Genomic DNA, 27,784 nt, shown 5'->3' on the forward strand with positions numbered 1-27,784 from the left:
TTGCTGGTGGCGGTCGACAAATTCTCCAAATGGATCGAGGCTCGACCCATCAGCAGGATCAAATCCGAGCAAGCGGCTCAATTCTTCACCGACATCGTCTTCAGGTTCGGGGTCCCGAATTCGATCATCACCGACAACGGCACCCAGTTCACAGGCAAGAAGTTCTTGGCATTCTGCGACAGTTTCCACATACATGTGGACTAGTCGGCTATGGTGCACCCACAGACGAACGGGCAAGTGGAGCGTGCCAATGGCATGATCCTCCAAGGACTGAAGACAAAGATCTTCAACAAGCTGAACAAATTTGGCCGAAGATGGCTCACGGAGCTACCCTCGGTCATTTGGAGCCTGAGGACGACCCCAAGCAGAGCCATGGGCTTTACCCCGTTCTTCCTCGTCTATGGCGCCGAGGCCATACTCCCCACGGACTTGGAGTACGGGTCGCCAAGGCTCAAGGCATACCAAGAGCAGCAGAACCACCGAGCTCGCGAAGACTCGCTGGATCAAGTGGACGAGGCTGGAGATGTGGCACTCCTACACTCTGCGCGCTACCAGCAGTCTTTACGAAGATATCAAGTGCAGAGGGTCCGGCGCCGAGACCTCAACAAAGGGGACTTAGTGCTGAGGCTTCGACAGGACAGCAGGGGCCGCCACAAGCTCTCACCGCCATGGGAGACCCCGTACATAATCGCCGAGGTGCTCAAACCCGGCACGTACAAGCTAGCGAACGACAAAGGTGAAGTCCTCACCAACGCTTGGAACATACAGCAGCTACGTCGCTTCTATCCTTAGAATTCCGAGCTATTTGTACATCGTTTGTACTCGCGTTTTTGATTTCCCGAAATAATAAAGAAGTACGCTTTACTTGTTTATTTTTGGGAACCTTCCGGGCCCTCGAGGGCTCGGACACGCACGAACACTGAGGTATGCTTGGCTTTACCCTCGGCAAAGCCAAGCCTCCCTCGGGGGCTACTATGGGGGGAATCCCCGAACGTCCCCTAAAAATCGCCAACATTTTTTCGAAATATTTCCGTCTCGTCTCTAAGCTTCTCGTATACTTGGAAAAAATGGACGCGAGGCGTAAGCAACTACAGTACGGGGCCGGCCGAGTTGTGGGGCTGCCTACGCCTCCGGGATACGGCACCCCCTCACCACCCCACGGCTACGTTGCTTATGAATGCAAAATTCCACGCAGAAGTTTATCTAAGTCGCATACGAGAACACGGAAATAAAGTAAAGAAAACGAAGGCTCGAACGCACAAGGCCTCGATGGGCCACACTGTCAATTTCAATGATAACGAATCTCTTTATTCATAAATATAAAGTGCGATTATAATGAACACTAATCTATTACATGGGCTTCGAGGCCCAGCCTATCTACAGGTTGTCATCTCCCCTCTGTGGATCTGCGACAGTGTCGAATTCAGCTATCGGGGGGATGTCGGCTTCGAGCTTCTCGGCGAGCACCACGGCGAATCCCTTGGCGGCTGCGTCGGCATCGTCCATGATGGCTGAAGCGGCATCGGCATCGGCGTCGTACGGAACCACGTACCCCGACGACACTCTCTGCAGGTCCATGAGGTAGTGCGTCGAGGCCACGGCGAGGGCGTGAAGGACACCGAGCCGAAAGGTGCTCTTGGCGTGCTCAGCGATCCGACCACCTAGCGCTCGCAGGCGGCTGATCACCGAGCTACCAGATACAGCGCCATCCCCCTCGAGTTCCTGGCACACGCTCACGGCGGTCCGCTCGAGGTCAGCGTACTCTGTTAGAGCCGCCATGAGCGCGGTGCCTACCGCCTCTTTCACCGCGGTCTCGTCCACCACCCTCTGCCTCAGCTCTGATCAAAGGAATCAAGATCAGCTGCGAAAAAGTAAAATCCAACTACTGCAAAATTTCGAGTACTTACCCATGATGCTCTTCTGCGCCTCCACCCTCTAGATTCGGGCGGCCTCCTCGAGCGAGGACAAGGAGTTTTCCTTCTCCCTGAGGGCGGCCTCCACGTTCTGGATAGCCACCTCCTTCTCCTCGAGGGCTTCGCCCTTTTCTTGGAGGGTCCCGAAGAGCGTGACGACGGTCACCTCTTTCTAGAGAAGTTCGGTCTCCTTTTGCTCAAGCGCCGTCCTAAGGCGTTGCAGCTCGGCAGTCTGCTCCTCGACTTCCCGAGCCTTCTGCTCCGCTGCGACCCTCTGGACATCACGCTCACCGGTAACCCGCGCTAACTCCTCCTCCAGCGCCCGCTGACGCGCCCCCAGATCCGTCATCCTGGTGTTGGCCTCGATGTTCTTGAGCACCAACTCAGCATTGTGCTGTCCGAGCCAGCCTATCTGGGAGTGCAGCCGGGTCATCTCGGCGCGCTTTTTGCATGAGATATCCTTCAGCCGCTGTGAAAGGAAAGGCGTGGGTAAAGCAAGCAAAATCAGGGCTAAAAATATGAACGATTCTCGGGGAGGAGCTGCTTACCTGGCTGATCTGGTAATCCATTGTTCGATGGAGCTCCAGGGCGCGTTCGAGGAGGTTTTGAATATGAGAACTTGCCTCGTACTGCGCCTGCCAGACGGCCTCCTCTCGCTCATTGCGGAGGACCTCCGGGGGGACCACGGACTGAACGATTGTCCCATGCTGGGGCCCCCCGGATGCCCCCTCGTCGAGCACCTCTGCGCAGGCCGACGTGAACTCAGCGATCTTGTCGGCAGCACTCGCCGCAGCAGTGGGGTCGATGTCTCTTGAATCCCCGTATTCCCCACTGCTGTCCGGCAGCTGCACCACCGGGATCGCGATGTCCGTCGCCGCCTGCGCCATCACCGTCGGTGCTGCCGTTACCGCAACAACACCCCCGTCCTGGGCCTCTCCGGGCGCCAAGACGCGGATTTCCTCCACCATCGGCGCCCTCTGCGCCGACTCCTCTGCGACTCCCTCGACCCCAGCCCTCGGGGGCTCGAGGACGAGGGTCTCCACCTCTGCCTGGCCAGCGGGATGCTCCTGCGCACCCCCACCAGATCCTTCCTTGACGACCGGGTGGGCGGCGTCATCTGCGCCGCCCCGGCCGGCATCCCCCGCGGCGTCGACCGGAGCGGTTGCTTCGGCTCCACTCTGTCTAGCGTCGCCCCCGTTCCCCGGCGCTAGAGCCTGTTGCGTTGCTTGAGTGCCTCGAGCCATCGCCACCCGCAGCTTCACGGCCTCCGCCACGATATCTACGACGGGCAGAGGTTGCGGCGCCGTGTGTGGCGTGGCGCGTGGCCCGGTCTTCAGGGCTTTGACCGGCACGAGTGGGGCTGCATCCTTGGCAGCGGCCCCGGAGCTGGAAATCGGGGAAGGAAGGTTGAGGTTAGCAGGATTGGGGGAGCGATCAAATAAACACGACAAGTAGAACCAGAGGCACTTACCGGGCACTCATGCTGCGCTTGCCCGTGCCGCTCCTTCGGGCCTGCGGCACACCGACGCCCCTCGATGCCTGATCCGAGGGTGTCACCCTCGGAGCAGGCTGAGGCCTCGGGGCCATCTGTGCGGACGCCTCCGTGCTCGCCGCGGACCCATCGTCGCCCGTCGACATCGTGGGCGCGGGCACCCCCTCGCCCGTCGCTGGCTGGGGCGACCTCCGCTCTGTCGCGGGCGCAGAAGATTCTCCACACACCGCCGGCGAGGGTGACCCTCGACCCGCCCGCCAGCGTGGGCGATCTCCGCTCTGCCGTCGCTGGCGCCTCGTCGTCATCCCCTTGATAGACCGGCGGGGAACTCGCGCCCGCCGCCACCGCTGCCGCCGCCTCGTTGTCGCCCGGGGGGTTAACCTCGGCATCCGAGGCCTCCTCCTCGTCGTCCATGGATTCGGGCGTGGCGGGCCGCGGTTTCCCCTCCGTGCGTGCAATCTTGCACACCTTGTCGTGCCGCTCATTCGTTTTCCTCTTCCTCTCGGCCGTCGCCTCCGCCGCATCTTTCCGCTTCTTCACCGCCTCTGCGTGCAAAACACAACCAAGTTGAAGTCAGGAGGCGGGGAAAGGAACAGCACAAGACAATAACGAATCCGGAATCGAGACTCACCAGAGAAATGTACCCCGGCTCGGGGCGCATCTTGATCCTCCAAAGATCTTCGGGGTCATTGGGGAACTCCGCCACCGCGCTCCTCGCCCTCCGGGCAGCGATGTCTCGGGGGAGCAGCTCGACCGACGTCCTCGAGCCCGAGGCCCGGGTCCCGGTGGTAAGCTTGAAGATCGGCAGGACCCTCTCCATGAGAGAGATCACCCTCTGCCGGTTTAAATTCGCAATGACGGCAACCGCCGTCAACCCTCTTCGATCCAGGTGCTCCAGCGCGTCGGTGAGGGCCTTGAGCTTGGCTTGCTGCGCTGGGGGCGATACCCCCCAGTCCCACTTCTCGGGCCTCTCCCGGAGCACCCTGTTGGTGAACGCCGGGAGCTTGCTGCTGAAGTTGCGCAGGTAGAACCACCCTCGAGTCCACCCGGAATTGTTTGTTGTCATCTTGTTGGAGATGTACAAATTCTTCCGGCTGGGGTGCAAGTGGAGCGTCAGGCCGCCTGCTCGCGCGTACCTCTTTGCTTGATTCCGCACGTGCTCGACGAAGAGCTCGCCGCGGAAGAGGTGGATCCACAGATCCCAGTGCGCCTTGATCCCTAAATATCCCTCGTAGATGGCGACGAAGACCGCTGCCTGCAAGATGGAGTTGGGGCTGAAGTTAGGCAGCTCCGCTCCATAGTGGTCGCACAACACCCGCATGAATCGCCCCACGGGAACGCCGAATCCCCGCTCGTGGAGCCTCACGAGGCTCACGACGTAGCCCGCGGGGGGATTCGGCTCTATCTCCTCCGGCCGAGGGGAGATCCACGCCGGCGGCCCTGAGTCGCGGTTCAGCGGGAGCAGCCTGTCCTCGACTAGCCACTCCAAAACCGCCTCGGTGGCGGTGGATCTCCCCCACGGCAACGGCTCCTGGGTATCCGCCATTGCTTTAGACCAAGGGGGACGCGGGGAGGCAAGCTCTACGATGGCTAAGGTGCGCTCTCACTTTCCTTCCTCTACTTCCTCTCGCTCTCGGCTACGTGCTCAGAAGGCAGGGAAGGCGAAGAAGGCAGGGGAGGCGAAGGCAAATGGCCAGGTGAGCCCAAAACAACCCCTTCTCCTCGCTTTTATTCACCGCAGCGGACGGGTTCGCCGCAACAGCCAGAATCTACCGCATTGAATGCGGTAGATTTGGCTGTCGCTGACGGATGGGTCCCATGACCGCGGGGTCTCCCACGCGCACACTCGGCAATAATTACGGCGCGGTAATCGACGGGCGCGGTGCGACTGTTGCGTTGTTCCATCCATCAGTCGCCACCCACGCCACTTCGCCTGCCCGAGGTAGACGCTTGAAAAGGCGCGCCCGTACCACACCACACGAACCGGGCCACGTCACCCATGGCCGGCGAAAAACCCACTCGCGTGACCCGCGACTCCGCGCCGTTCGCAAATCGTGACGGAATACTCCTCCCGGGGGCTCTTTACCCTCGAAGGAATCGCATTCCGAGGCCTTACTAATCAGGGGTTCGAAGCCTGACCCGTCAAGGGTTCGACAGGTACCCCAGATCGCCAGAGTTAGGGACTACATGGATGTGCCGTACAAGCTACCCTCGAACGCGGAGTTCGAGACATCCTACACAGAGTTCAAGGCCAGTCGAGGGTGCCTAGTAGGGGGATCCCATCGAGGGAGAGCATCGAGCCCTCGGACCCTATCGAACGGGTCCGAGCCCCGCCTAGCGAACCTTCGCAAGCGCTTTATGTGACGTGTCCATGGACCACGAGCCGACCCTTATCGAATGGGGCACGGACGTCCGCTTGAACTACCCACTAATAGCTCACAGAAGCAGCCATATCTCGCGGCCCGGGCATGGGTAGCATGGTGCGCTTCACCCCTCCTCCCTGCGGAAGGGCGACGAGGGTCGTAATCAAAGTCGAGGGTTCCCCTGAACGCCTTCATGAGGGCCTGGGCTCGGGGGCTCCTCACACACCACAGCTTAGGCCGCACCCTTGAATAAGTGGATAACCGTCGGTTGTGAAGTTCCGCGTGTCTAACCAAATCCCCTACTATTAACGCCCGCCCACTTGATGGTTAAGCTGAACTCCAGGTCGCTGTACTAGCACTGAGAATGCCGAGGGCGGCTGAAAGAGTGCCGATGCCGGCTAAAAAAGACGCTGGACGGCCACCCCAGTGAAGCAACCCAGCGGGGCGACATTTATAGCCCTTGGACGAATGCAAACACTCCTCCAAGGCCTCAGGGGCTAAACCCGTGGGTGCGCTGACGCGCCCCCACTGAGGAAACTTCACACATATTCGAGGGACTTTATTTCTCGATGCAAATAAAGATTACAAAGGGTAACCGGCGCGAAGCCGTCGAAAAGTACAAACACGTTGCCACCTGCGTGGCAATTTTTCCTATCTTGGGGAGGACCGAGCGATGAAGAAAAGCACCAAGCCCCTGGCTGATGTGACGGCCAGGCTGCTAGGGATGCGAGGAACAGCCCCCAGACCGTACAGGTCCAGCGGGATGCTCTCCTCGCAAGCTTTCTTCTAGCATTTCCTCCACCAAAGACCATGCGGGGGGTCGAGATGGCGGACAGCACCCTCCGCACATTTCCCCGGGAGCAACTTTGTCGCCGGGGGGGGGGGACGATGCGAAGAACAGCCACCAAACCTGGCACCAACGCCATGATTAGGCGTCTCCGTCCCCCTTCAGGCTAGGGGACATCACAGAAGCAGGACCCCACGGGCCCAATGCTCTTTAAGCCGTATGCACGGGGTATGAGGAATGGCTTTAAATGCTGGTTGGAGTAGTTTCGGAATAAAATAAATTATTCCAAAACTGGGGGGCATGTGTTGACACCATTTTTTGACACGTGTCAGAGAAGGTGATTTTTGTGAAGAGAAGGTGGCCGATTTGGAAGAAACCAAAAGATGCACAGTGTTGGAATCGGCTGATGGAGTCCGTCCGATGGACCAGAGGAATATGCCATGAAGATGCTGATTTGTCCGTTTTGGTGTTCGGCCGATGGATAGTTGCCGATGAAGTCAAGGAAGGAGGAGAGGATCCGGACTCTACGAGAATCTTGATGATTCGGTTGTAATATTTAAAGTAGTTTATCTTTAAATAGCCTTTTCTTTTAAGTCAAGTAATATTCGCCGTAATCGGCTAGGACTTGATAGCACTAGGTTATAAATATGGGTTGTAAGGGACCGGAAAACCTTGATACACATCCAATACAACAAACTTTACAATTCCTTTGCACTTTTTTGTCGACTTCGCCTTTTTTTTCGGCGAGTTCTTTCAAGTTGATCAAGGAAGCCTCACATTCGAGCGACTTGATTTGCTGGTGAGTTTTCGTTTTACCGAGTATATTTGAGCTTTAGCTACCGGGCGCAACGCTGTAGCTTCGTTCAAATCTATTCAAAAGTTATCGAGTTTATCTAGGCTTTGACTTCCGGGCGCATCGCTGTCGTCTCGTCTAGATTTATTCACCAGTTATCTATATAGGCTAGATTTGTAGGTTTTTCTATGCTTTTTGGCCATTATCACATCTAAAAACATAATAGATCGGCTTTAGGTTTTGAAGTAACACTTTTGTTATCTCAAGAGCCGGTTTAAATCTGTTTTTAGCTCACATCATCTGAGTTACACATTCGTAGCTTAGAGCTTGTCAAACATACACAATCGGCTATTCAAAGCCGGTTTTGTCTTTTAGTGCATTGGCTGATCCTGCCGATGCGCTCTTTTACTACGCGCTTGCATTTAATATCTTTTTGTCGTCTATAGTATTGGCAAAACTTGCCGATACGCCCATCTGAGAGATATTCGTTATCCCAACCGATACGCTCTCAAATTTGACTTTGTTTTCTCCTTTGTCTATTTCAGGTCAAATTGACTGGCACGCTTGGTTGATTTTCCGTGACTCGGCGAACACTTGCTCTCGGATTTCAGTGTGTTGATTTTTGCAGGAACTGGGTACAAGAAGCAGATTCTGTAGTACTGACTCCAAGAGCCTAGCAAAAGCAATCTGGATAGGCAAAAAAAGCAAAAATGGCTGTGAAATAGGCATCTAGCAGCCTCTGCTTCCTCCTCGCTAATCCATCTCGCTCGGCATCCCCTACCGCTCATTATCCATCTTTTCGGAGCCGCACGACTCACCATCTCCCAAATACCGCGCTCGCACTCCTCCCTCCCGCGCCGCTCCCACCCTCACACGCGCTCTCCTCACCCTACTCATCCTCCTCCTCCTGCGCCGCTACAGGCTTCCACAGGTCCCATGCCGCCGTCGAGCTCACCCGCCTCAGGCGCACGACGATGACCTTCTTGGCGCTGGTTAATGGTGGTGCCGGGGGACTTCTTGCAGTCTCGGAGCGACAGCGGAGAGGCCGTGACGAAGCAGGGGGTGGCACCAGAGGATGTGCTGCTTGGCGGCGGCGGCCTCGGTGGCGGTTGAAGGAGGAAGGGAGGAGGAGGAAGGGAGTGATGGCGTTGTGGGGCCCACACATTAGTTAGTTGGAGAGGAGAGGAGAGTGGAGAGTTGGATATGAAGAGTGAGATTTGACTAGTCTGTTTAATTGTATATCCAAATAAATATAGAGAGTGGATCTTAGCTAAATGCATAGCTAAATGGAAATATAGAGAGTGGGATTTGGCTAGGCTTTTGGAGATGCTATTATAACATTGAATGAAGACTAGGGAAGACAGGACAAATCGATGCTTGGTCTCATTGCATAATTAGTTGTGTTGCATGTGTAGTACGTGCGTGGAGGGCAGAGAGTTGGCCAGATGCATGCACTTCTCCGTACAAGGTGTAACAACATTTGACAAGCTCCTATACGTAACAAACTTCGGCACGTAACAAAGGATAAGACTTGAATTATATTAGTACAGGTGCTAATGTCGTCATTGAGGTGCACCGACGGTGCACCAGTAAATAACCTGTTGGTACAGTACTGGACATACCCATAGGTGCAGGGCATCCTCATGATGCATGTGCGTGACTATGCATGAAACGAAATGACCAACAAATACATTGAACGAAAGGCAACTGATTAATATATATATATAATATAAATGACTACTAATATATATTTTATTGATCTGAAGCATGTGACTCCTGACACTATATATAGTCCACGGCCCATCTCCACTTATGCTCATCACAGTCATCTGTCATCTCTCCCGATACCGTTGCCTTCTGATCCCATTGTTATTAGAGGCGACAGATGATGGCAAGCATACTAGCCACAGTAAGTGAGATCCGGCGTGAGCAGCGTGCTGATGGCCCAGCAGCCATGCTCGGTATTGGCACCGCAAATCCAACAAAACTACGTGCTTCAGGAGAAGTTCCCCGACTACTATTTTCGTGTCACAAACAAGGAGCATCTCACGAACCTCAAAGATACATTCAAGAAACTATGTTTGTAAGCATGTCCATACGGTACTGGTTGTGTTTTTTCTTCCAAATTGCATGTCATTTTTTAACTTTACCACATGTTAAATTTCTTTAACAACCATGAATTTTTAAAGTGGTAAATTTCATCAACTGATACATTAATGACGATCATCCTTCCAATAATTGAACTAAATAGGTCGGACCACGGGGGTCGAGAAACGTTTCTTTCACCACAGCGAGCAAGTCCTCAACTCCCACCCGGCTTGTTGCTTCACGGGACGCCCTCGGCCCTGGATGCGCGGCTGGACATCGTCGCCAAGGCTGCTCCAGGGCTCGCCGCATCAGCCGCCGCCAAGGCCATCGTGGGGTGGGGCCGCCCGGCCACCGACATCACCCACCTCGTTGTCAGCACCAACGCCGAAGCCCGCTCCCCCGGTGCAGATCTCGGGCTGGCTATGCTCCTTGGCCTCCGCCCCGACGTCCGCCGCACCGTGCTCCAGCTCAATGGCTGCTCGGCCGGCTGCGCTGCCCTGCGCCTGGCCAAGGACCTCGCTGAGAACAACCGCGGCGCGCGCGTGCTCGTGGTCTGCGTAGAGCTCACCATCACCTCCTTCCGCAGCCCCCATGAAGGGGACACTTTTGACACCCTCATCCCGCAAGCGCTGTTTGGAGACGGAGCGGGAGCGGTCGTCATCGGCGCCGACGTCGTGCACCCTGTCGAGCACTCGCTCTTCGAGATGGTGTTTGCCTCGCAGGCCCTGATACCTGGGTCGGAGAAGCTGCTCAACATAAGGCTCGGGGAAGGCGGGATTCAAGGTGACATCTCCTTCAACCTACCGAGGTTCGCCGCGCAGAATCTCGAGGGCTGCCTGCTTGATGCGTTTAGGACGCTCGCCGTCAGTGGCGTTGAGTGCAAGTGGAACGATCTCTTCTGGGCAGTCCATCCTGGCAGCCTTGGGATCTTGGACCACATCGACGCGGCTCTCAAGCTGGAGCCCAGGAAGCTGGCGGCGAGCCGAACTGTTGTGAGGAACTATGGGAATATGCTCTCCGCAACTGTGATATTTGTGCTTGAGGAGCTACGCCGGCGAATGGACGAGGAAGGAGATAAGGCTGCAGAGTTGGGGATGATGGTGGGCTTTGGACCGGGCTTCACTGTCGAGACCATGGTGCTGCACGCTACAAAGTACTAGTTTGCTGTTTGAAATTGGGATTTGCAGGAATAATAATTTGCATTTTAGTTTGCTGTTTGAAATTGGGATATGCGGGAATAATAGTTTGTAATTTTCAATTCAGAAATAAATAAAGCGAACATTTTACTCGTTACTGATTGATTGGAATTACTCACACAGACATGTGAGCGCTAGCAACTAACACATCCAGTGGGTAGTACTGAAAACGCAGTGCAAGCAAGTGCAGCCGGAGATACCGGATGCACAGGACTGGACGTTGTGTGGGTTCCCACTATTCCACGCAATTAATATTATTTTTGAGATTACACAGTATAACTTAAACACTCACAAAATGCACGCACACTTACACCATGAACACACATACGCAAACTCTCGAGATTGGCAAAGTCACCACAGACGTCTCTCTGTCGATGAGAACATCGTCTACCACTAAAAGCACAACACAATTATATTTTAGAATATTTTCTCCCACAGAAAGTCGAACCCAGGACCTGAGGTGCTACTGAGGCTCTTAACCACTAGACTAAAAGGAGTAAATTATATGGGTGGTCCATAAACTTGTCCACACGTGTCATCTAGATCTCAAACTCTCAGCATTCATTTTTCAAGCCCTCGAACTTGTCCTGAGCTATCATCCAAGTCCCTGAACTGTTGAAATGCATCTTTATGTGTTCCTAAATTTGTCCTAGAGAGTTATTTATTAGAGCTATATATAAAGTCTCAAAATACATTATTATCAGATCCGCAAACTCATCACATTCATCATTACAAGTTTGGAAACTAAATGAACATGTTTGGAAGCTAAAAATATAGGGCCCGCTCGGGAAAACTTCTACTTCGGTTGTGGCTGTTGCTGCCAAAAGCTGGGGGCTTTGCTTTTCTGTCTAGCCGGCAGCCACAGCAAAAGAGGAGGCAAAAAGAGAATCTCTTCTGAGCAGACCCATATGTTTTAAGAGTCCTCCCTGTGTAATGATTTCAATATGCATATTGAGAGTTCGGGGATGTGAATGACATACCAAGAAAAGTTTGAGGATCTGAAAAGACATTTTGAGAGTACGCCAGGAAGGATATGTGGCTCGGCGGTGGCCAGTGTGGGGGCAATGTGATGCATGGTAGTGCGCCATGGCTTCCAGCCTGTAGCACCGTCACAGCCTTCCCACCACCGACCGTTTTGCACGCTCTCTCGAGCAAAATTGAAGCTTAGCTAAACGAGATGTGGTCTTGAGCTAGTTCCATCACCTTCTGAGCTGACCCTATCAATCAATGCAATATTACAGACTGGTTTACATTATTCTCGGGGTTTGTCCCTACCCGGCAATCACCATAACCCAAAAGCTACTCTGCTTTCCCGGAGACTTGTTATTTGTCTGATTGTTACTTTAACCATGAGTGCTCATCTTATTTGTTTCATATCTTGTACTGGTACGGGTGTTTGAGTTTCACTACTGGAGAACGTCAATAAAATGTGTGAGTGGCCAAGATTCGAACTCGAGACCTCTTGCCTCGCACGTACCTCCCTTACCATCTCACCTACATAGCACTTGTGATGAGAAGAAACATATTTTCCTTTTGAAGTAACCCGTGAAGAACCCTTAGGTACCGGGTTAGTAATACCAACCGGTACCTACTAAGGCTTCTGTCCACATAGATACGGGTTGGTGTTTCCACCCGATACCTAAAGGTTTAGGACTTTTTCTATCCACCCCAAAAGTATCTTTGATATGTTTTCTAATAGTGTTTCCTACCGCGTTCTCCTTTTCTTGGCTTCCACCTGAATGCATTGATCCGCGGATGCCGACAAGCCGGTGATGGAACATGGTGCATGACACCGAGTATGGCCGAGTATGTTTTTTTATATGCACAAGTCTAGGGTACCTTTCCCAAGTTGATTTTGTAAATAAAGGTTCGAGTATAGTACTGCAGTGCTACTACTCGAGCAGTCAAAGTAGCCAAGAGGCGAGCGTGAATTACATGATGCAGTCAAAGTAGATCAGGCAAGTAGCTAGTGATGCAGGCAGGCAGCAGAGCGCCAAGGCTGAGGAGGGCGTCGGCCTGTGTGGTGAGGCCCAAAGTCCTGGGCCTGTGGCGACAGTCGAGCTGCGTCTGCGACGATACGTACTGGGCCCAGTAGGGGCCCCTTTTCGACTCCCCGTTCCAATCCACGTTCCCCCCCGCACGACCGAGGCCCTCCACTTCGTCGTCTAGCTAGGAGACTAGGACCCCGTCAACGGTCACCGGGAGGCGGTGCCCGAGCCCGGCATCGTCTGGTTTGGCGCCACGGCCGGCTGCGACCACCGCGGCTGCCACGGCCGCGGCCCCTACCATGTGCTCTGTGTGGGCACCGACAACATGGTCGGCAATCGGCATCATGCACGCGTGCGTCTACTCGTCGCAAGCAGCTGGTTCTCGGGGCATTGGGGCAGCACGGTTTCTTGTCGGCCGGGGATGAAATGTACATGCTACTTGGGCTGCGTGGTAAAATTCTCAGCTACAACTTTGCCAAGCATCGCCTATCTCTGATTGATCCACCTGACTCGTACGACAAGGGCAGTGTCCACATGCTTACCGAGGACGGCTTGCTCGGTCTCTCCGGCATTAGGGGTTTCAACCTTCACCTGTGCTCGAGGAACGAATGCACAGGGAGTGAAAGATGGGTACAGTGCAGCGTGATTGAGCTGAAGAAATTGTTGCCGGTTGATAACCCTTTCAAGCGAACTATTGTGACCGGTTTTGCTGAGGATGCCTGCGTCATTTTCACGAGCACAGAGATTGGTGCCTTCGCTATTGAGCTCAAGACAGGGCGGGCGAGGAAGGTTGCCGGACCTGGGCGCTACTATCCTGTCATACCCTTTTCCATTTTCTACACACAGGGTACGGTTCCAGCCCTTTAACTGCTTGTTTGTAATCCTGCATTGTACAGACTATATATTTTAATTTAGAAAAAAGTTCAAATCACTACCCTCATCTTTCAACAATGTCCGGATAACCCCTAATCAATTTTATAGTTTACTTAACCCCCACTTTTTCCTAAACCAGTTCACTATACACCTTCTGCACGTCCTAAACCTATTTTTGCTGATTGGATGGCTGTGTCACAAACTAATCATGCCCCGCGAGCAGTCCGACGTGGCAAAAAGATTGCAGGCCCACTTAACCCCCTCCAGAATGTCTCCTGCCTCCCGAATGCGCATCTCCCTACCGCCACTGCGGCGCCGGCGTCGACTGCCGTCTAGTGTGCCGGCATCGACTGACTCCCATTGCGCCCTAGCTTGCTCGTCGTCATCCAGGCCTTGGTCGCTGCCATCCATCGCTGCCTGGTGTGGTTCCTCGCTGTTGGTGACCCACTTGCCGCTGGATGCCGAGCTTGGCCCTTGCTATTCTGGCGGATCTCTGGCCACCAAGCCTGCGCTAGGACTGGACGGGAGGAAGGGCGGCCATATGTAGTGACGAACTAAGCTTCAACTTCATATAGTAGTGAAGACTTTATCAATTTGAAATTTGGATCAATATAATTATGTGAATTGATATTTCCACATCTATCAATTTCAGAGAAAATTCATCTAATGTAGTGATTTTCATCATATTCTCAGAACTGTAACAGATAATCAGATTCCTAATAAAGCTATTTTTAATGCTTGCATGTAACCGGAAAGTGGCAAAATGAATTGTACCATAATTGATATCGATGTGCTAAATTTGACATAACCAAAATTGACAGACTTATAAGTTCACCATATATCTTGTTGTACACCTCCACTGAATAGCACTGAGCTATGTAATCTTCTGCTGGTTGAGAGCTATAGAAAAGTGCAGTGATGGCATGGGCACAAGGGATACCTGCCAGTTGCCAATACCTGCATGAACATGTCCTCTTCTCTATGTCAACTATGTACCTCTTGTCCTTTTGTCTGACCTCGTAGCCATCTTTGCCATTCAAAATTCCTGAGCATGATTGGGCTAGATCAATGTATTTGTTCACCTTCTTCAAAATGTTTGGACATATCCTTGTATTCCATTTGCTTGCTTTTGTTCTGTTTTGTTGTATCCTAACAAAGACATTGGTCCTAATGCCCTCAAGCATGGAAATGATGGGATGAGCTCTGACATCAACTATCCAGTTGTTAAAGCTCTCACACATATTGTTATCCACACTGTCACAATTGGATCCAATATTGAACCAAGCTCGGCTCCAGTGCTTGGGGTTGGTTTTCATCATGTCCTTAGCACCATCAGGGGTCAACTGAGCAAGCTTTGCTCTGCAGTAGTTGAAGAATGGAATGCTCGATGCCTTTGCACACATCCAGAAGGGCTTCTGAAAATCTTCATCTCTATATTTCTTCCTCCAGTTGGCATAAATGTGTCTTGTACACATTCTGTGCTCAATGTTTGGAAACAGTTCAGCAACAGCATTGAGAAGCCCCTGCATACACAAGCATATTAAAATTGTTATGGAAATCTCCATTTATAATTAGGAACTGGTCAGATTTTAACTCGGGAATAAGAAAATAAAAAGATCATAATTGTTACCTTTTGCTGATCGGATATCAAAACCCAGCCAATTCCATGTATGGGAATCAGCAAATCCTTTTGTAAGAGCCCCAAGAACCAAGTCCAAGAATCCTCAGTCTCTTTTTCCACTACTGCCCAAGCTATTGGATAAATTTGCTAATTTGGATCTCTACCTAAAGCACAAATGAATTCACCATTGCAAGCTCCATTAAAAAAACAGCCATCTACACCAACAACTCTTCTACAACCAGCAAGGAAACCCCTTTTGCATGCATCAAAACACACATATATCCTTTGGAATACTGGATAGCTATGTCAGGGTCCAAGCAAATTGCACATGTACTACCAGGGTTGCTTCTAAGAATTTCAGCCTGGTACTCAAAGATCTTAGCATACTCACCTTTGCATGACTCATAGATCCTTCTTATGACAATTTTCTCTCTTAATCTTGGACAGTGACACATCGACACCCATCTCAAGCAACACAGTCTCCTTGATATTTTGCAGCTTCCAAGAAGGGTTTGCCCTAATGATGTGCTCATGTTTGTCATCTATCCTTCGTCCTGTGACCAACCTATTATCCTTTCTTTGATGGCAAATGTGTACATTATGGAAGGTTTTCACCTTGAACTTGTTATTGTATTTGGAGGCAAATATCATCCAAGGGCAGCCCCTCCATGAACACTTGGCTCTGATCCTATTTGCCTCATCTTTTGGAAATCTTATGTGCCTCCTAGTAGCCAGCCCATACTTGATCAATGCCTCTTTAAACTGTATTCTACCACTAAAAATCATCCCAAGTGAGAAAATAGGAAAGGTAGCATCATTGTCATATCTTGGAAATCTGCCCTTTCGTCTAATTGCTTCACCCTCGTCATCATCATAACTGCATTCTTCACTACTGTCCATCAGTGGGGGATCATCATCATCTTCCAAAGCATGTGCTTCTTCAGTAATTTTTTGAATTTCAAGATTAGAAAATCCATTAGTGCTGGCTGGATTCCTCCTTTGTTTCCTAGCATTGGACCTAAACTGATTTGCCTCTTCATCGTACTCAGATGTATCATCTCCTAGACCATATTCTTCTTCATCTTCTGATGCATCCTCTTCGTCCTGGACATATTCTTCATCATCATTTTCAGAAGGAGAGGAGTAAACAATACACATATTCTCATTGTCCTTATGAGGTGAACTGTAAAATTCCTCGACCTTCTCAAGGTCTTTTGTGGTCTGATCTTGAGCAGCCCATCCTTGACCACCCACCTCAACCCCCTCCTTGATCCACTCCGTGGACCCCTCCTTGATCAGCACCATCAATCTTGTAGGACTCCACATAAATTTCAGCAACTGCACCCTCTGCGATACAGTCAGACATATAGAGGCACGTCTTGTCATCAGAAAGTCTCCTCAACCCATTGCTCAATTCAGCTCCAGTGAATAACCAGTAAAAATCAACAATGTCTTCTTCAATTAGTTGAACATGATCTGACAAAAAGCCTCTTAGTTCTGGCAAAGACATTTTTTCCTTCTCTATATGTGACAACTCAACTCCACCACCAACATAGTTCACTGAATATCCATCAAAATCAAAATTTCCACCAAAGTGAAATCTAACAGGAAGAGTATCTTGTGGATCCATATCCCTGAAAGCACCGAACACAGTACAATCCCATGTCAAAACAGTGTATATCTCATAGATTAATAAGGAACAACTTTAAACCTAAAATCCCATCTAATGGAGAAGAGCACTAACTCATGTTGCCCTATCTGAACCAATTAAAATATCAACTTTTAACCAATTTCATTAGCCCCTAGTTGCAGGTTTGCAGCTTTCCGATAACTTAAAGATGAGGGAGCGTACAATTACTAATTTGAAACCCATCTGAATGAAAAAAAAACTCCCAATTCCAACTAAGATTGGATCGCTCAACTTCCAAACAGTCTAACCCTAGCCGTCCAATGTACATGGTTCTCTACATTTTTTTCCACCCAGGGGCAAGGGAACACACCTGGTTGAAGTCGTTGTCAGCGATCAACTTGTCTAGGCTGCGATCATCACCTCGATCAATCTGTTGGGGGGCGCCGAGAGAGAGGCGGAGCCGCCAAACTCGAGGGACAGGCGAGAGAGAGGAAGGAACACACCTGTTCGAGGGACCTGCGATCTTTTTGCCACGTTGGACTACTCGCGTGGCATGATTAATTCGTGAAACAGCCATCCAGTCAGCAAAACCAGGTTTTGGACGTGCGGAAGGTGTATAGTGAACTGGTTTAGGAAAAAGTGGGGGTTAAGTAAACTATAAAATTGATTAGGGGGTTATCCGAACATTGTTGAAAGATGAGGGTAGTGATTTGGACTTTTTCCAATTTGTAGGCATGACCATCTCCAGATTCTAGTAGCAGCAAGTTTCCAACCCCATTGGGGACATGTTATTTGTATGTGAAAATTTAGTTATTCTGATATGTACATATTAGTTCTAGGAATAATGGTACCTTTGCTTTTTGAGAACTGTATATCTGGCAATGCTATATAACATCTAATCTAGTTCTTTGGCAACATGCGCCTAGGAAGCAGTTGATTTTTTTTAAAAAAATTAACCACAAGTTGGTGATCCAATATTTTGTTTATATGTTATTGTACTCTTCCAGGTTGTGCTTGCAACACATTGCCATTACCAGCATAGACAAATTAATCATTACTGAGATGCTTGGCCAGTTTACAAATCCAAGAAGCTGAATTTGCCACTGTTGGCACTTTGGAGGGTTAATGCTTTAAAATGTTTATTGGTATTCTGTTTCATAGATTGATTTCTTCTAGGACTAGCCACCATGGTCAGAGCCTACCCCAACTTGCTTGGCTCTAAAAGGGTTGTTGTTGCAGTAGTAGTAGTGTAAGCCAGCGTCACCAGCTCCTATGTTCTTCCTTATTAGTTGTTTGAGATCATTATTGTGAAGACAATGTTTGAGGATTAAATCTATTCTTAGTTTCTTACTACGGTCGGTGTTATATTGATGGTTGATGGGTCCACTCAGAACTAAATTTAATCCAATTGATGATTGCTTCAGCTTAGTTTTTACTTCCAGAACCAGGATGGTTGGTTCAGCCTTCACAAATGCTCTTGGAACTGAAACTGATGAAATCAGTTTCTGTAAGCAAGGTTACGCATCAGTAGCTCTCAAAGTAAGCTTCATATTTTTGCACTGGGGGAGCTTTGTTGCTCCTCCATTCTTTGTTCATACAACACTAGAATGCATCACCTAGTGGTCGCTTGCTTTGTTCTGAAAGACCTGACTATTCCAGCACGTCTCAGAGTTAGCTCCTCAAAGTTCATCTGAAGAGGAACGATGTATGTAGGTAGCATACAGATGCACATCTGCATGTCATGAAATCTGAAAGGCTTCAGCTGATGGCCTGATTGTGAGTTTCTTTCTAATACTAGCTACTAGTTGACTAACCAGTAGTGTGAAACTGTGAATCGTGAACAGCTAGCTGTTTTTTTTTGACTCAGCAGGGAATTGGTAATATTTTTGGTTCACGACATCAAGTATATAGAGTACTGTGAGTTTTTTTTTTTTGAATGAACGTGCACAGACTGTGCACTGTTTCTATTAATATAGGAGTAAAAAAAACTGAACTGAAACCCTGGGAGGCTTCAGGACAGGGGAACAAGCAAAAACAACAACCAACAAGAACTGTACGTCATAAAGAGGATCACAGGGGGTCCAACAGTGCTGCAAGGTGCTTGGCTCCCGCTAACCCCCACGAGCGGGCCTCCTCTTTGATCTTTTGGAACAAACTCAAACGCCGGGATCTCTTCCTTGCAAACGTTCTTGCATGTCGCTCCTTCAAGACTTCCCAGTTAACTAGCAGTAGCAGAGTCCGTATAGCCTTTTTTTGGGACCCCATCCAAAGTGGCCAGCATGCGCCACATAGAGTACTGTGAGTTGTATTACGGCTACCGGTTATGGTCTCATACTCTCATACTCATTTGAAGCCCTTGTTCCTTAAGGTTTATCATGAGAGTGATAATTGAACCCCCTGTTTTGGTGAACATATTGCGCTAAACCACGTGTTTCTGCATTTCATACGGCAATATCCATTATGCATCCTAGATCCTAGTGGTTGTGGAACTGCTGCCAAGTTAATTTGATGGTTGGAGATTCGCTAAACATACATTGACGGGACGCGAGTGGATTGTTTGTGAGCCCATAAAAAACTCAACCGGTGGGAGTCTGACAGCCCCACCGTTTTTCATTAAGAGGGCCAGCGAAGGGGATTCTTTTAACCTTAGCCTGAAATTCGCTCCCACTTGGAGTCGAACCCAGGACCTGAGGAGTGCTACACTGAAGACATCTAATCAAATTAGCTGGAGGCCCTTTCGCGTCCGTGAGCCCATAAATAGTTGTTATTCATGGAAACCCCCTAAAATGTCCTTATTTGGCTTGTGGACAATCCCACTTGTGTTCTAGTGGACTTCTAGAGTTTGCAAACTATAGCCGAGATCCCCAAGAGTTCTAAGCTAAGGTCCACTCAAAAATATAAAACACAATCATAATCCTATTCGGAACCCGAACAAATCAGTCCCGAATCCCAATCGAAAACCGGACAATTAATACCTCGCTCGGTTACAGCACGGGTTGTACATGGAGTTCTCATAAAAAATTAGTGATTCCCACTTAGGAATTGATAAAATTTATACTACCGATAGCAACGCACGGACACTATTCTAGTATAATAATAGTAATGAAACAGAACAGGTTCCAGGCTCTCTATCGCTAATTCGTCATCAGAAGATACAAGTCATATTGAGACATGTTTTTAACAAGCAGTTTTCCTATGCTTTGGTTGAATGCAATAGTTCTCAGTACATGATCTTTTGGGGACATGATTTTGAGAGTAATAAGTCCCATCACAATGATAGTATTTACATCAGAATGAAGTTCCACATTTTTTTTGTGTGATACAAGTTCCACACCTTTTTTTGTGTGAGAGTAATAAGTCTTGAAGGTTTTCCGAAACACATGCGTGCGGCACATACATTTTACTAGTACTCCCTCCGTTTCAAATTATAGGTCGTTTGACTTTTATAATCCCAAGTTTGACCACCCATTTTATTAAACATTTATGAAAAATATCACTTCTTTTATTGTGGTTTGCTTTATCAATACAAGTTTTTCAAGAATGACATAAATTTGACTATATTTGCGCAAATGTTTTGTATAAGACGAGTAGTCAAACTTGAGGTTAAAAAAGTCAAACAACTTATAATTTGTAACAGAGGGAGTAGGTGATAAAGATTGGCACGAAGCCAAAGACAAAACTTGGTTTAGTACAGGAACTATAGTTATTGTAGTTTTGATTCTACAATGCAACTAGGTTATACTAGTAGTACGTACCTACTATTTGTAAGGCGCTATACGTACCCTCTGGCTGCTACAGCAAACAATATGATTAGAAGAAGGCTACCGCAATAATGCAAACGCCTGCTCCTACACGTGATAAAGATTGGCACCAAACTGAATGTGACCAATATATAATTCGAGTCGCGGCGTGGACCACCAGTGCCTCTGGCCGTCTGGCGGAATGAAGGACCCGTGAAGTTGCGCCCGGGTCACACAGCAGAGCTCGTGCCATACTGACCTGAGGTAGTTCCTGTCCAGGCTGTCAACGTAAGAAACCACACCCTTGTTTGGATCCCAGACCGTGAAGAATCTTCCCCACCCCACCCGTCCTGATTTGATAGTTCAACTGTGAAGAAACTAGCACGCACTATTCCTCACAAAAATAACATCTGGACGACCCTCCTCACAACCAACTAACTACGCGTGCTTGTTTACAGGAAGATTCCAGGATCAAGGTGCCAAGCTCTCAAAATGACGTACCGCATCGTTCCCATCCAGCACCTACCTCCATATTGACATTCCTCAACCACAAGCATAGCTGTGACTGTGAACCCCTAATGTCGGCGAACCCTGGCGAACCATCCTCCATTTGGCATGATTGCAAAACCCCCATACACGTGTGATGCTAGCGCGTTCATGGTGGTGGATGGATAGCCGATTATTGCCAAGCTTAAGGTCATACCTGAGAAGTGAGAAGAGTTGTGCTAGAAGAATGAAGCCGAAGTTGATAGCATCTCCAAAAAGCGTACTCCGCCTCCAAGCGTGTGGTGATGCAGATCTTGATGTGCCGATATGTTTATTAAAGCTTGATGAAATAAAAAACTAATTGTATAGTTTGCTTGTAAATTACGAGACGAATCTAATGAGTCTAATTTGGTCATAATTAGATAATAAATTGCTACAATAAATGTGCTAATGATAGATTAATTAGTCTTAATAAATTCATCTCGTAGTTTACACACGAGTTCTGTAATTAGCTATTTTTGTGATTAGTATATATTTAATACTTCAAATGTGAAAAGATTCCCTTTTAAAAATTACACAAATTACACGAAGTAACTAAACAAGACCTAAATATGCGGTGCCATTATTGGCGGGCTGTGTAAGTTCACTTATAACCTTTGTCTGTTAGACTTTTGTAGGTAATTAATATTGAAGTACTGCAAACTCAGTTGTCTGCCCACTTGAACCGTATTTGTTGGATCTACACACGTATCAATGGTACCGATCGACTTGGGTGGTGGCTAAGGTCTCAAGTAAATGTCAACTTATAATTTGGCACGGTCAGTACGTCATGCGTTCAACTAAGATCAGCTCTAATCAGGGCAAGTTGTGCATGTTGCTTTTGATTGACAACGGCTCAACACATGGTCGATCGGTTGGTCATTTGTTTCATTCCAAGTCACGCACATGCATCATGAGGATGCACTGTACCTACGGGTTGTTTCCTCGTGTGTTCCGTTGGTGTACCTCAATTATGATGACATCAATTAGCACTTATATTTATATAAAGTCTTGTCATTCTCTAGGTGACGTACTTTGTCACGTATAGGAGCTTGGTCAAAGTATTGTTACACCTTGCTCGGAGAAGTGCATGCATCTGGCCAACTTTCTCCCCTCCACTCGCGTACTACACATGCAACAACTAATTATTCAACGAGACCAAACATCGATCGTCCAGTCTTCCCTAGCTAGTCTTCATTCAATAATGTTTGGCTCATTATTCAATATATATACTAGTCAGCCAACTAAATTGGCTGTAAATGATGATCGAACTTCTTCTATAAATGCCCACGGCCACAAGCAGCAACCCCACAAGCTAGCCTACAACCCCTACAGCACAACAAAGAGGTGCAAACACATACAGATATAAACTGAGAATCAACAGACCACCACGCACAATGCATGCAAGCAAGAACTTTGTGGAGGATGCTGTCGCTGAAGTCGACTTTGACTTCTCCCCGTTCCTAAAACGGTACAAGGATGGCCGAATCGAGCGTTTGCTGAGGAGTCCTCTGGTGGCTGCGTCGGAGAACCCGAGAGCCAACCGCGGAGTGGCAACGAGAGATGTGGTGATCGACCACAGCACCGGTGTGTCGGCACGGCTTTTCCTCCCGTCCCGAGCCGCCATGGCCGCCGGCAGCAGGAGGCTCCCCCTCATGGTGTACATCCACGGCGGCTCCTTCTGCACAGAGAGCGCCTTCTGCCGGACGTACCACGGCTACGCCACCTCCCTCGCCACGAGCGCCCCGGCGCTCGTCGTCTCAGTGGAGTACCGCCTTGCGCCGGAGCACCCCATACCTGCGGCCTATGACGATGCATGGTCTGCGCTCAAGTGGGTGGCATCCTTCGCCGACCCCTGGCTCGCCGACTATGCAGACCCCGCGCGCACGTTCCTCGCCGGCGACAGTGCAGGCGGGAACATCGCCTACCACACAGCGGTACGGGCCAGCCAAGACGACGGATTGGAATTGGGTGTCGACATCGAGGGGATGGTCATGGTGCACCCCTACTTCTGGGGAGCCGAGCGGCTGCCTTCCAAGGAGGTCTGGGATGGCGCAGCGGTGTTTCCGGCGTACGGGGTGGACTGGCTCTGGCCGTTCGTGACCGCGGGCCAAGCCAGCAACGATGACCCTCGGCTCAACCCTCCCGACGAGGAGATCGTATCACTGATGTGCCAGCGAGTCCTGGTGGCCGTGGCTGAGAAGGACACCCTGCGGGAACGCGGGTGCCACCTCCTCAACCGCTTCCGCGACTACTACGTGCGCACTGGCACCGGCGGCGAGGCGACGCTGGTGGAGTCGGAGGGCGAGGACCACGGCTTCCACCTCTACAGCCCGCTGCGCGCCACAAGCAGGAGGCTCATGGAGAGCATCGTGCGCTTCATCAACCAACCTCCAAAGCCTATGATACTAGGTGTGCCTCGCTGGCCGTTTATGGACGTATTTGACTATGGCATGAACATGAAACGTCGTTGCAGTGACTCGACGACGACGACCTGCAGCATGGCGTATGCAACGTCAAAAATTGGAGGACCCAAGAAAAACTACGGGCTCTTTTCAGGCACCGTGTGGCCTACTAATAAGCAGGCCTACAAGGGGCCAGCAACAGCCGCCTTCCCCGGAACTCGTCATCTTATCAAGAACATGTGGTAATAATAACTGTAGGGGTTGTCGTCATCTTCACCAAAATGTGATGTGGGTCGTGTTTTGTTTTAATAGCTATACATTCTTTTGTTCCCTGATCCTGCTTCCGGCCACCATGCCACCACCATTCCGTGCCTCCATGCGCCGTCGACGTCACAAAGTCACAGTACCCCGCTTCGTCATCCGATCCGCGCTGCCTCGCCATCCCCAGTCCCCCAGCAGACGCTACTAGCTAGGTTACCGCGCGACTGGTCCGTCATCGACTGCCGCCACGACCGCATCCTCTTCAACGTCCACGGCAACAATGTCAGTCTCAACGTCTGTGACCCGTCACTAGCGGCTGCCACATGCTGCCGGAGCCCCCGTCATCATCACCCGCCCGCTCTACGGCGCGGCGGTGCTCTGCACCGCCCCCGGATACGACTAGCCAGCGGTGTGAACTTCTTTTTTTTAGATTAATAAGGACAAAAAACCGGTCTCCACAATCAAGGTTTTGATCGTGTACAACCAACAAGATTCTACCCTGCAGCATATAAGCGATCAACATGCACGTTAGAGAAGCAAAGACCGTCTGGCAAAAACGCCGCAGGCGCGAAGGGTGGTGGTCCTGCGCCGGGGGAGCAGAGCACCGTCACGAGCGGATGCGACCACGTCGACTGCCACGGCGGCCCGTTCCTCGTGGTGCTGGCAGCCTTGAATTCGTAGGTGCTGGATTTGAACGATGCGGTGTCATTGATTGGCACCTTGATCCTGGAATCTTCCTATAACCAGGCACGTGTAGTTGGTTCTGAGGAGGGTCGTCCAGATGTTACTTTTGTGAGGAATGGTGCTAGATTCCTCACAGTTGAACTATCAAATCAGGACGGGTGGGGAAGATAAACCATGGCGGTGCTCTGCATTGCCACGGGCTGATGCGACCACCTCCACTGCCATGGCAGGCCATTCCTTGTGGTGCTGGCGGCCTTGGAATGTTATTAACTAGGTGATTCTCCGCGCGTTGCTGCGGGACTTGAGACATAGAAGGAAGATTATTTTAGCTAAATAGAAGATTAATGACAAAATAGCACTTGTAAAGTATGAGACAAAATTTTATTTTTATTTCTTTATGTTTTTTTTCTTTTTCTCTCTCATTTTATTTTTTACTGTTTATTTTCTCTACCTTTTCCTTTTCTGCTTTCTTTGTTTCTTCTTTTCCTTTTTCTCCCTCTAATCCTTATCCTTGTATTCTTATTATTACATTATTCTTTTCCCATCTGTTTTCCTCCCATCAGAAAACCATAAAAAGGGAGATTGAAAACCAAACACCTTAAGATGAGCGTAAACACCACCAAAAGCCTTTCATCTCCTTTTTCCTAGATGCTGCTCTGGTTGGGGAGCGGACGACGGGCATGGAGGTTGCAGTCCTGCAGCACGGCGGCAACGTTGCCGAAGATGAAGTCGACGGTGCCCTTAACTACAGCCGTGCTGAGTAGGGCAAGGCATGCTGGAGGTGGAGTGGAGTTATTTAAACTCGATTGAAGGGACAATCTTTGGGTTTCTTTGTATTGCAGTGATGGCCTTTGATTTTCTTTAGCTCCTTTCATGTGTGTTTGTTGTGGTGGAGGAATCATTTATGCTAAAATTGATGGCTTACAATAGTGACTTGTGGCTGTGCACAGAAAATCGGTAAAAGGCATAAATAGAAGGTCTTAGTGGATGATGACATGGATAACTTGCATGTTGAGAGAAATAGAGTTAATGACTATTAGTGGGACTAACTTTATAGGTTTTATAGATACTGGGACGGCGATTGCAGATACTAGTGTACACATCGGAGGCTCGTGGCTGGTCCATGCATGCATGTGCCGCGAACATTTGATGTGATAGTTTTGGAATTTTGAATTTTGCATCTAAATCATGCCTAATACTCTCTCCGTTTTGAAAATTCCAATAGGCCAGGAAGTATTAAAAGGATACAAGATCTCCTAGATTTTGGTGCGGCTACCAATAGTCGGTCTATAATCTCCAAAACCAATAATACTTCTTACGTTTTTGGTAGTAAGCTAGGTGATGTAGCAGATTACTCAAATGATAGGGTGAAGGGGGGAATCTCCTACATTTGAGCAAGATGGGTGGGGGGGGGGTTGTCTTTTGCGATCACCAAAAATATTGGCGATGGAAATGATAATCAGCTAAAGCACCTCTCATTACCAAAAGAATATATTTTTAGTATGAGGGAGAGGGATGAGTAATCTTGTGGAGGTGCTCTAATTAAGCGTTCGATAAAAAAAATGAAGATAAATCGCCTCTTGCTAGGTTCATGCATTTGGTCTCTTTTTTTCAAGAGAGAGATCTAGAGAGAGAGCTTGTGAGTTCACCTACCTCAAGATTAAACCTGATATATATATATATATATATATATATATATATATATATATATATATATAATTGAATTACTGGTAGATGTTATGAATCTGAATCATTGAGCAAGGAAGAAGTTGTTAATTAATTTCCGTTTGTGATGCTCTAACACTTCATAGGTTGCAAAGTCAACTGTAAGCTTACCTCTTGCAAATTTCAGACAACCGTTTACATACTTATGCTCAACTTTCCTGTAATTTCTTATTCTCAGTCAACTTTGCATTTGCACGAGGAATTTTCAAAGATTCCATCAAATTTCTGATTTTTGTAATCCATAAAAATTTCATGTGTACGGTTTCCATTTTTGACAATTTTTGTCATGAATTTATGTTTATAAAAATTTGGTGATGGCTGCCTCTGTTAAGCTCGATTTTTTTATTGTAGTTTTTAGTAATTTGAGCGTCAGAAACACTCGAGCGGTGGTAGACTCCAAATAACTCGAGTTGTTTAATCATGCAAGCCAATTCAAGCGCGGGTAGGGGTGCAAGTTCCATGTTTTTTTGTCATTATATCGACCCAAAATTTTATAAGATAAACTGGAATAACATGCTACGTAATTATTTTGGAAGAGAAATGAAACTTAAACGACATACTCAAAAACAAAAAAAAAAACATAGATGGATATCCACTTGCATCCCTAAGCGCGGGCGATGCAGCTAAAAGCAGCTAGCAAGGCCTATTAGCTAGGCGGTAATGGTGCGGCCACCGTCGACGCAGATGACCTGGCCGGTGATGTAGGAGGCGGCCGGCATGCAGAGGAAAGCGACCACTGACACGACCTCCTCCGGCTCGGCCATGCGGAGCATGGGGACCCGCGCCATCTCCGCCTCCCACAAATTCTGCAGCAGCTCCGGGGCCAGACTCAGGTGGCTGCTGCTGGCGATGTCGGTCCCGACGACGCCACCCGGCGCGACGGAGTTGACGCGGACGTTGTCCTTGGCCCACTCGACGGCGAGGCTCCGGGTGACCTGGTTCATGGCGGCCTTGGTGGTCGCGTACATGGACATCCCCGGGTAGGAGAGAATCCCATTGATGGAGGAGACGTTGACCACGCTGCTGGCGCCGCCGCCGCCTGACGCCGCCGCGACGAGGAGTGGATGCGCGAGCTGCGCGAGGTGGAAGCAGGACTCGACGTTGGTGGCCATGAGGCGCGCGTAGTCCTCCGCCGTGGTGTCAGCGGCGAACCCGAACATGGTCTGCCCGGCGTTGTTGACGAGGATGTCCAGCCGGCCGCCCAGCTCCTCACGAGCCGCGGCCACGAGCCGCTCCCGGTCGGCGCGCACCGCGACGTCGCAGGCGGTCCCAGTGACGCGCGCGAGGCGGCCGTTAGCGCCCCACTGGCGCAGGCACTCCTGCAGGTCGGCGTCGCCGCGGGCGCAGGTGTGCACGCGCACCCCGAGCCCCGCGAGCTCCTCCACGATTGCGCGCCTGCAGGACGGCAGGCCGAAGCATCATCAATAATACAATCCGGCGATCGGCGAACATGCACGCAACGACGTAACAAGTGTGTGTGTGTGTGTGTGTGTGTGTGTGTGTGTGTGTGTGTGTGAACTCACCCGATCCCCTTGCTTCCTCCGGTGACGAGGGCCGTCTTGCCGGCCAGGCTCCAGCGCTCCTCCCTGCTCTTGCCGCTCGCCGCCATAGCCAGCTAGCTTGTTTTTGGTCTGGGCCGAGGGCGGGGCACAAGCAGATGAATGGATCGACGTTGTCCATGGTAGTCGCGGTTCCGACGG

General features: G+C 49.8%; 2 protein-coding genes and 1 pseudogene across 2 annotated transcripts; 2 read left to right on the top strand and 1 right to left on the bottom strand.

Moving 5' to 3' along the window:
- Positions 1–9,184: 9,184 nt before the first annotated feature.
- Positions 9,185–10,729, top strand: LOC120660931 (annotated as a pseudogene).
- An 11,607-nt stretch (positions 10,730–22,336) lies between these two features.
- Positions 22,337–23,744, top strand: LOC120695832 (probable carboxylesterase 5). Its single transcript, XM_039979061.1, has one exon. It carries the CDS (start codon positions 22,407–22,409, stop codon positions 23,658–23,660), a length of 1,254 nt encoding a protein of 417 aa, XP_039834995.1. The 5' UTR covers positions 22,337–22,406; the 3' UTR covers positions 23,661–23,744.
- Positions 23,745–26,527: 2,783 nt separating this feature from the next.
- LOC120660941 (noroxomaritidine/norcraugsodine reductase-like) lies at positions 26,528–27,752 on the bottom strand. Its single transcript, XM_039939606.1, has 2 exons — positions 27,608–27,752; positions 26,528–27,479 (listed from the first exon to the last, which is right to left on the bottom strand). Exons 1-2 carry the CDS (start codon positions 27,691–27,693, stop codon positions 26,735–26,737), a joined length of 831 nt encoding a protein of 276 aa, XP_039795540.1. The 5' UTR covers positions 27,694–27,752; the 3' UTR covers positions 26,528–26,734.
- Positions 27,753–27,784: the final 32 nt, after the last annotated feature.

Source organism: Panicum virgatum, chromosome 2K, assembly GCF_016808335.1.
Source record: "Panicum virgatum strain AP13 chromosome 2K, P.virgatum_v5, whole genome shotgun sequence".
In the NCBI taxonomy this organism is placed as follows: Eukaryota; Viridiplantae; Streptophyta; class Magnoliopsida; order Poales; family Poaceae; genus Panicum; species Panicum virgatum.

Excerpts from the sequence above, each read along its gene's own strand:
- LOC120660941 (XM_039939606.1), bottom strand. The coding sequence starts at position 27,693 with ATGGCGGCGAGCGGCAAGAGCAGGGAGGAGCGCTGGAGCCTGGCCGGC. Across the intron at positions 27,480-27,607 it reads GGAGGAAGCAAGGGGATCGG|GCGCGCAATCGTGGAGGAGC; the intron begins GTGAGTTCACAC and ends GCCGTCCTGCAG.
- LOC120695832 (XM_039979061.1), top strand. The coding sequence starts at position 22,407 with ATGCATGCAAGCAAGAACTTTGTGGAGGATGCTGTCGCTGAAGTCGAC.